The sequence below is a fragment of the Micrasema longulum genome, unplaced genomic scaffold (assembly GCF_059751315.1).
Source record: "Micrasema longulum isolate JH-2025_06_02 unplaced genomic scaffold, ASM5975131v1 h1tg000376l, whole genome shotgun sequence".
In the NCBI taxonomy this organism is placed as follows: Eukaryota; Metazoa; Arthropoda; class Insecta; order Trichoptera; family Brachycentridae; genus Micrasema; species Micrasema longulum.
In genome coordinates this window covers 510,589-520,668 of record NW_028277577.1, presented here as the reverse complement: position 1 = coordinate 520,668, position 10,080 = coordinate 510,589, and the positions used below count along the sequence as shown (strand labels likewise).

At 30.4% G+C, this 10,080-nt stretch overlaps 1 protein-coding gene across 1 annotated transcript; it reads right to left on the bottom strand.

Moving 5' to 3' along the window:
- Window positions 1–403: 403 nt before the first annotated feature.
- prel (preli-like) lies at window positions 404–8,950 on the bottom strand. Its single transcript, XM_088225618.1, has 6 exons — window positions 8,632–8,950; window positions 8,286–8,481; window positions 6,303–6,410; window positions 5,687–5,792; window positions 4,449–4,598; window positions 404–2,367 (listed from the first exon to the last, which is right to left on the bottom strand). Exons 2-6 carry the CDS (start codon window positions 8,375–8,377, stop codon window positions 2,203–2,205), a joined length of 621 nt encoding a protein of 206 aa, XP_088081744.1. The 5' UTR covers window positions 8,378–8,481; window positions 8,632–8,950; the 3' UTR covers window positions 404–2,202.
- Between the last annotated feature and the right edge of the window lie 1,130 nt (window positions 8,951–10,080).

Genomic DNA, 10,080 nt, shown 5'->3' with positions numbered 1-10,080 from the left:
TCGGAATTTAATATTGTTTGTAAACATTTATATATGTACTTTTTTTATATACCAATAATGAGTATCCTCCCATTTTTGATAGTTTATGCAGTCTCTTACTTTACTATGGGTACTTTGTATCATAGTTTATTCTGGGTAAATTTTCATGTCACTACTGTTTCTAACATTTTGTTAAATCGGGTTGTGGTCCCGTGGCTAGTGTTGCGGTCTCACGGATCAGAGGTCTTAGGTTCGAACCCCACTCTACCCCAACTTGATTTAAATGTTCTAATAGTGAGTTATTTACCACCGAAATTTGAAATATTTGGGTAAATTATAAGAACACAATTTTTTTTTAAATTTAATTCTAAAGAGCGCGGATAAAATTTATTGGATTAGTAAACAGATTACTAAAAATATGTCATCATATTACACAAAGCCTTATATTATCAACAAAAATATACAAAACAGGCAGTAATTATATGTAGGGAATGAATTCATGTCATTGAAAACATATTTGTACCATTAAATAAACACCATTTTAATACCACGTTTTCGATATCACCATTAGACGTCCAAACTTATAAATTTATCTCAAAATGGAAGTTGATGATTAGGGTTGTGATTTTATGATCAAGAATAATATGCATTTAATTTATAGATTAAAACATTAACTGAAGATTGATAAGATTTGCTGAAATTGATAAATTATTATGTATGTATCTATATATATTACAAAAACACTTACATTTTATGTTAAGTTCGGAGGACAAACTGCTAATGCAAATTGATAAACTGGGATAAATTTAATTAACTACAAAGAGATGGGGTACATTTTTAAGAAGGGAATATGGAAGTCTTAAAAATGTTTTACCTCTCTGTTGCAATAAATTTAGACCTTAATAACTTCTGAGGGAGTGAAATCCAGTCTGTCTACAAACATTTCGGCATACTCAAAACATTGCTGGTATAAATCACTTTAAATAATATTACTGAATAACATTTAGCTATTATTTTAAGTAGCAATTGATCAATATTGCGTCCAATTATTCGGTTGAAATGGAATCAAAAAGTATTTTACGGGTTTACATAATAAGGTTTAGTAAAAGATTTAGAGAAGTGCACACATTAAAAAAAAAAGTTATAGTTGAGCTTTACAAAATCTCTAATCAATTCAAAAACAATTATCAACAATCAACATTCCTAAACAGCTGAATATACTAACAGTTTATAAGATAAAACTTGGACGCCTATAGAGTGAAGCAACATTAGCAATAAGTGATATAACAACCGTTTTTAACGGAACATACTGCTTTAATTTTGGTGGACTATATTTTACTAACGGATACTTTTCATTAATTTTAATAGTTGGAGACATTGCATAAACGACAAACGGCATAGTTTTCATATTATTTGATAAAACGCAAGTCTGGAATTAACACAAGACAAGTCATTAATAATCTGTTTTTTAAAAAATATAACAATAGCAATTTTGCATAACTTTTATAAGCGAATACTTAATATTTTTGATTATTTATTTATTTCATGTTTTCAACAAATTACCAAGATAAGATTTTTTTAGTTATAATAAACTGTAATTTTGATAATTAGTTTATCAATAGTTGAAGTGATTATTTTGACAATTATAATTTATTGTATCTAAGCAAAATAAGCACAGGTATCAGATTATACTTGTTTACCTGTTAAAAATAGTAAAAAATATTTTAAATCAGATAAGCTCATTAGAACAGAAAACAGAGTCATTAATGCACTGATGTTACCACTGTAAACATTTTTAGAGTAAAAATATTTCAATTCTGGCACTTTAATAGTTTTGCCATGACTAACCTGGTTTTATTATTTATTTTTACATTTTTTAAATTCAGAATAATGTTTCATTACTCCTTTAAATCATTGTGTTAACTCTTTTAAAATCGGACTTAAGTCTGTTAATAAATACACTTTTTAATCTTGTGCGAGTATTACACTGTGAGTATTATTTACCAGTCACACGGTAGTAGAGGCTGGTTGTTTGATCATAATAGTTTAACATCGAAATATTAGCAACAATTTTACAAAATTATTACTTTCAATTTTTAACTATATGATCAATCAACAGGTTTAACTAAACTTTTGCCATAAGTTCTTATACATGCAACGCCTTCAAGTATTAAGTACGGTGCTATTTTAAGAGATCTTTGACCGGATTTAGCGGCCGATGGATCAACTACTGTTGGGGTGGACCGAGGCATAGACATTGGCCGTGGCGCGGTCTGCCGCCTCCTTCACCCCCTTGAGCCCCGCGGCCAGCCCGGCGGGGTGAGAGGGGGAGAGGGGAGAGCTGGGACGGGGGAACATATTGGATAAAACATGGTTGAAGCCTATCACCTGCAAACAAGAGAGACAGACACATTTAGGAAGAATCACAATGATATTTCACGAGAGCTTAAATTCCCCTGCACTGCTCTCTTCCATGCCAAGAGTTGACATTTCCTCGCTCCGGTTGTTGTTTACGTTTTAAAATCTATATTCTCTAAAACACTCAAGTTTATTTATGAAGATTCTTGGTGGAAGTTCTTTATAATTTATTATAGACATAAAAGACGAGAGTCACTTGAATCCAGTCTCGAAGATGTTGTGAAAGCGATAAAACCGGTCACCGGTTGTTCCAAATTTGTGAATTTAAGTATCACTCGTCTTTTATTTGTAAATAATAATAATAATAAAAGCCTAGATTACAATTACAATGCGGAAAGTTTTGTACGTATCATAACCCACTGTGAAGAAAAAATCGTTTTAAAAAACTTTCAAATAACCTATAATAGCTTTAAAAAATAAATGTCAAGAGACAAGTACATTTTTTAAAAGGCTTGTTTAGTGATGCCTTTTAAAAAAAATCCTAACTTTGAGTAAAAAAATGTTTGTTTCGTGCAATATATCATAACATATCCATTTTTCATTGTGAAATTTCATATTTTCATTGTTTTTGACATTATAAATGAAATCGTTTTTACATAATAATTCATATGTTTTTATCCATGCTTTACTCAATGTAATGGAGAGTAGATATTCTTCTAATGTAAGTATATATACTCTTGAATCATCGATACGACTACTTAGTTATATATTTTCATAAAATATTGAACAATATTAAGGGATAATCTAATAAACTTGTTTTTTTTTTTATAAATCCCCGTAACAACAAATAAAATTGCTTCTATTTCCAAAATAACAAAGATCTAATGAATCATTGAAAACAGGGGAAAAAATACAACAAAAGCAAACATCACCCATTTTGGTACTAGCGCTGTGGGTTAACTTCTTCCAAGGTGTGTTTAACTCTAGTTCAATTTATTTTGGCATTTTCAGCATTCTAATAACAAAATATTCTCATTAAAAAAAATAGTTATAATTAATAAATTACCGCCAGCATACTTTAAGAAGCATATGTAATGGTTTATTAACATTTAATGTATACAATTCTGATTATATTTTATGTCAATTACTATAATACTTTATGTACTTCTTAACCAAATATTGTAAGAGCCCTCTGGGCGTTTATTAAATAAATAAATAAACAGATAGGGAACATTTTAGAGAAGGGAATATGGAAGTCTAGATATTTACAGGGCCTTTGATCTCTCATTGGCTGGTTTAAGTGGTCACTTTACACACTGTGTAACATACATTATTCTGCTTAAGTTCGAACATTTATATTTATTCAATTCTTGTCTGTTGATTTTTGCAAAGTCAAAGAGCTGAAACCTTTATTAATGCAGGTGAGATTCATCTGACTGAATTATTATCATTTTCCTTTTTTAAATGCTCTCCATCTCTGTTATAAATTAAGCTTGATAACTCCCCAGGAGGTGAAATCTAGTCCATGTCTGCAAACATTTCAACAAACCTAAAACATTGTTGAAATATTAATTTGAATGTGTGTACCTGCAATATTTTACAGAACATGGACTGACCATCTTGACTCAATTTAACAAAAAATATTGAGATACATTACAATTGGTGCCAATGCAGTGACATATGCATAATTTACATGGGAATAAGGGAATGATGAAATTGTTATATCAATATTGTTGAAAAATTTTGTTCAGCACGATACAGAACTGAACAAAAATGTGTATTTAAATAAAAATTAATTATTTTATCAACAATATTTTGAGCTTGTCCAAATTTTTGTAGACAAGGACTGGATTTAACTCCTTGGGGAGCTTTTATAATAACATATTATAACAAATATGGACAGAATGGTGAATGTTACACAGTGTGTAAAGTGGCCACTTAAACCAGCCATTGACAGGTCATAAGTCCTGTAGATGCCTAGACTTCTATATTACCTTCTTTTAAATGTTCTTCATCTCTGTTGTAATATGGAATTATTTTATGTTTTTTTATTCAAATAAATAATTGGTCTTTGGAATGAGGCTATATAAATTAATCATGAATGTACTTACCATGTGACTGCAGTTTTTCCTGAACCTGTCAATGCCGAATGCACGAATAGCTCGAGAGAAGCCCATGACCTGTGAGTCCACCCATGCAGAGCGCAGAGCTTCACACTTTCCTCCCGCTGCCTCTCGGTACACTACCCGCTCCACTACACTCTGAATAGAACAAAATAAAAATTGAGAATCATAAAAATAAAGTTTTACTGAACATAAAATAAACAAAAAACTAAATGACAAAAGATGTCTTGGTAATAAAAAGACCCAAGTATAAAATACAAAATATCTCTTTGGTAACAAACTTTTTCAGTTGGTACTTCAACGAAAATATGTATTTTTTGTTAACTGGTCAACTTATGTCATATTTCTCAAAACTAGGTATGATATTGTGGCTCAGTCTGTCAATATATTGAATATTCGTTTCATTTTATACATAGTAAATTTATTTAGACAGTACAAATACAAAACAAAAGATTAGTTGAAAGCTTTTAGATACTCTAGGTCAGTGATATTCTATCATTTAGGTAACCAATGACACACCGAGACATTTTGGGTGACACACACCGTTTACAGACGATCTTCGCCCAAGAACGAGCGATCCACTTTTTCGCAAGATTTCTATGCAATTCAGCGACAAAACAGTTACTTATTTAAATAATGATTCGTTTTCGCCTTTTAATAATAATATTTCAAAAACAAAACTCTTTCGTTTAATAGGACTGAAAAAATATTACATAATATTCCTTGTGAAGGTGTGACATGGCAACCGGGTCAAGACAGATTTTGTCAGAATTTTGACACGCACAGCTAAAAAGGTTAGCTATTACTGCTTTAGGTTCTTGATAAACAGAACTAACAGAGGTTTTTTTTCATTTCAATATTAGAATAGATGTATCACAAGCCGTCATTATATATGTGGCTTAGATCTAAAAGGGCCAATGTCAGATTGAATTTTTTTCTTGCCAACATTTTGTAAAGGGTTGATGTCAATTAAAAAAATATATACATAAATTGAACTATTTTATATACACATACACATGTGGTAATGTTTTTTATTAATATGCATTATCAAACTCGTTAATTATAATTCCTCAGAATAGCTGAAAACTCTTACTCTCCTGTAATATTGCGATTAATGACATTGGCCCTTTTAGAACCAAGCCACAGATGTGTCCTAATTAAGAAATTAATGTAGCATATTTCTCAGTGAAATATATTACTAACGCAATATTTATAGCAAAACTCACCATAACTTTGGCATAACCCAAATTTCTAGTGTAGGTGATAAGAATTTTCTTTTTTGGATCGACAATACTCTCTTCGACAATTTTCACGGATTTAGCACTAAAAAATCTGAAAGAGCATAATACAGAATTGTTGTTAACTTATAAATGACAGGACAAAAACAGTATTTTCAAAACTAAGCTACATCATTTTCCTAAGAAAAAATTCAATATAATTTGACATCTGTATTTAGTGACAAAGTTTTTTTTGGAATTTTCAATGACAAAATGTGTATTATGTATATTTAATGGTGTTTTTTTTTTTAATACACAAGACATGTTTTTCAATATTGTATTAGCAGTGAATATGGGTGTGACATCCTAGCCACAGCGATGTTAAACAAATGAACAAAAATGAATGCATACGCCAAATTTTATCAGTATAAAATTGTGTGCGCTATTTGGATGGCTTTTACAAATGTCAAAAATTGTATTAGAAAAATAATGATAATACATAAAATTCAATTTCGATAATATTTAAAAAAATTCGAAATATTTAAACAGGAAATATCTGGGAAATTTAAAAGTGGACTAAAATTAAAATAAAAAAAATATAAAAAATGAAAGTATTGTTAATTACCTTTCTCCCCATTTAGGTACTCTGTTGGTTTTTGTAAGCAAACGTTTGGTGTGAAGTTTTCCCTCTTTTAATTCTCTGCTGACAACATCTTCCGACAGGACATGAAGACTGGCAACACAAAGATATGCCCCATTAATAATGACCCAAAAATAACACTTCCAAAAGTGTCGACATACATATTTTTTGCTGATGACCTATTTTCATGCACAAAAATAAGATGAATTTACATTTTTTAAATAACGTATCCCTAGTAAGCATTATGTATATTTTTATACCAAACAAAAATGAAATTCAAGGTTATCATTTCCCATAATCATTTCCCTATCCGCACCCAGTGGGGCATAGGGCACTGCATATGTTCACCAAATACAGTGTATCTTGATAATTTGTTACATGAAGGTAAGGTGATCAGTCTTACACTTCAAATACTAGTTCAGGGACAGCAATATTGCAGTGTAAAATCACCATTTAAAACTAATGTTATGTCAACTTTCCCGGGAATCAAACCCAGAATTTCAAGCATGATAGACTAAAGCGCCAACCACTACTCTACGAGGCGGACTTCTCTTCACTCTATTTCCTTTTTCAGGAACCCGAGTAGCGAAAGAGTCAAAAACACTTCCAGGATTGTGGTTTTCTATTGTTACTATTTCACATCCAGAACTGAATTCTTCATTTGCCTGGACACAGAAAAAATAATTAAAATAAAGATAATACAAAATTTACAATTTTGTACTTTTATTAAGGCTTCATTTGCTTATTCTTAGCAATGGACTTGGGATGTATTTAGGGGCACAATGAGGAAATTCAGTGCTACAAGAAATTGGATATAAAAATGTTTTCTTTTTGGGTAAAAATTAGAGCATTTAATTGTACGGCAAAGTTTCTCGAGAATGCATGAAAAAATTTATAAAAATGGTTTTAATAAAAATGAACTATAGTACTTTCTCAGTAATCGTCTGCTCGATATTCCGAAAATAACTGTAATTCAACTTTTTTTTACTATTTGAAAGCATAAAATCAGGCTCTATAATTCGCCGGTTTTCGTATGTCGAATTCAATAGTCCGCCGCATGCCTATAGACTCAACTTCGTTCCTTTGGAAGAATTGGTTCAGAAGGAGACTGAAAACTTCAGAAGGAGGCATGAAGACAATAATTGTCAATATACCTCAAAGCTCAAACAGTCAAATTCTCACACAGATTCCTCAATAAAAACGATTTTTTTTATGAAATATTTATTTTGAACTTTACCATATTTGTATGCATGCAATATAATAATACGCCATTTTCACTAATTGGACACTTGACTGGTTTTTAGGGTGGTGGATTACTGAGAGAGAACTGTACTTTGTAATGTCATAGGTTTAATTATAGAATAATGTGTTGTAATAGATTTTCGGTTTCCGGGTAGCCATTTTTTTCAACGTTCAGTGTATTTGGACAGAACTACGGGATTCTATTTTTAATTGGCTGAGTAATTACAAAACTTTAAAAATCATAGCGATGTTAATATGATACATGAAAAAATATTTTATAATTTTGGGTATAGTTTGATGTTCTAAAAACAAACATTTTTTAAAAAGCACTGAACATGCTCATTATTATTACAGTGGTAATTTATAGCACAGTAAATCAAGGGTTTTTATTTTTCATAATGTCTTTCGCGGGAAAGGTAAATCATTCTAAAGTCTAGTAACTTGGAAAGAAAAAGAATATCTGAAAAAAACTGTTTTGTAACGAGGATAGATGTTTTCTTCTAAACTGATTGAAATGATAAATGTAATGATAATATCATGTTAAAATCGAAATTGAACATTTACAACACATTATCATGTAGCTAATGTGCCAGTTAGTGCAGATGCAATAATGTTTATATGGTGACATATTAAAGGGTTTATGAAGCAAATTTAAAATAGATTACCAAACAATGAGATTAATGGATAAAGTATAAATTTTACAATGTAATATAAACAAAGACATACCTTTGCGGATTAGGATATCTTTTCCAATAACCACAGGCCACTTGTTCCCAGCTGAAGTTGAATAAAATACTATCTTCAAAGTATCGAGCCATTGCAATTTCTAATGATTTAATTCGATTCAATTATGAATGCTACTGGAACAATTTTGCTTGTACAGATTTATACCATGCGCAACCATGACAATGTCGCCTACTGCCTGAAAAATACAAATATCTCATGTCAACTTTAATGTCAATTTCGGAACACATGCTCTACACACCTACAAGGTCCAAAGTACATCATTATCGATAACAATTCTAATTGACGGTATTTTCATGTAAATACAAATCAACACGATTAAACTCACCTTAGATCCAGATGGTTACGAGCAAAGTTAAGGTTTTGTCATAGGAAATACTGCAATAACGGCGAATTTACCCGACATGTTATTCTGTTTAATGAGAGAAAATTCTTGATTAAACCGTAAGAGCTTTCAGTTCGACAGCTGATAAAACAACTCTGCTCTAATTATAATCATTCATAATCGATAATCTCGCTAAAACCAGAGCCGAAACTACAAAAAAATCTCACAAAGTTTTTAACAAACGATTACCACACACAAGATTTTTATTGTTTGTCTCTGGTTTCTGGGTATGTCACTTCAAACATAGACAATATTTATGACTGGAAATAATATTTTTAAAAAAAACAAAATATAAGTATCTACTTATAATGTAAGATTTGTGTTTATCAACAGATGTTATCACATATTTTTTGCGAAAAGAGTAAGAAAGGGTAAAGTAGCCGGACTGCTAATTGAAACGTTTCCCGTACATCAGTTTTAGTTACAATAAAAAAATTGGAAAAAAAAATACTGCCATCATAAGCGAAAAATACTGCTTTTTGACAAAATCATAAAATTAGTAAAATATAAAGTAATATTCTACAAGGAATTTTGGACCATTTTATATATTTATAGCATTGAGCAGTATCGAAATTATTTCAGTACGAAAAACGAGATAATGTTTTTGAACCAATAAAACAACACAACGCAATAAAACATTAATTTGAGTATAGAAATGAAACAATGCATGATCTACATACGTATGTAGATGGGTGTTAAGATATAACACACACGGGTATTTCTGGTTTTGAGACAGTTGACACACTATGTTTTTACTAGAGCAAGTAGTTTTTTGTAACACAGATCTTATATAGGGTCTCTTAAAATAAAAAGTTAGATTTAACAATAAAAACGCTAAATTTTAAAAGTTTTGAAGTGGCTTTTAACATATTTCACCATTAAAAAAACAATGCTAAATAATTATTTTACATTCGGTGATTTTACACGGTGGTATAACACACCGTTACCAAAGGCATTAGTCGAGATTTTTTTAAATGTAAGTTAAAAAAACAATTTATTTGCAATGATCTGTGTTAGTAATTATCATAATATGATAAATTATCTGGAATTGGGAAAGGTTGAAATTATGATAATATTTCAGGAATATGATGTACTAAATGCAATGTTTTGCTCAAGGGGGTCAAAAAACACCACTTGACTAAATATCGTCTCTTACTCATAAGTGATATAATACTGTATCTGGCTCTCTAGGTTTTGTTTTCTTTCTTACTCAAGCTCTACCTAACAAGACTTAATTACTTAGCAATGCCTCTCTTGTTCTTTTGATATGCTATTAACGCCTCTTACATATTTACATATTACTATCACATGTGTTAATAATTATATGCATAAATAAAAAAATATTACATAAAACAACACTTTGGCTAGAACATCCCAGTTAGTGGAAGAAAA

Coding starts and splice junctions, on each gene's coding strand:
- prel (XM_088225618.1), bottom strand. CDS start 8,377: ATGGCTCGATACTTTGAAGATAGTATTTTATTCAACTTCAGCTGGGAA. Junction 4,599..5,686: donor TGGGTTATGCCAAAGTTATG/GTGAGTTTTGCT, acceptor TGTTCTATTCAG/AGTGTAGTGGAGCGGGTAGT. Junction 2,368..4,448: donor GGAAAAACTGCAGTCACATG/GTAAGTACATTC, acceptor TCTTGTTTGCAG/GTGATAGGCTTCAACCATGT.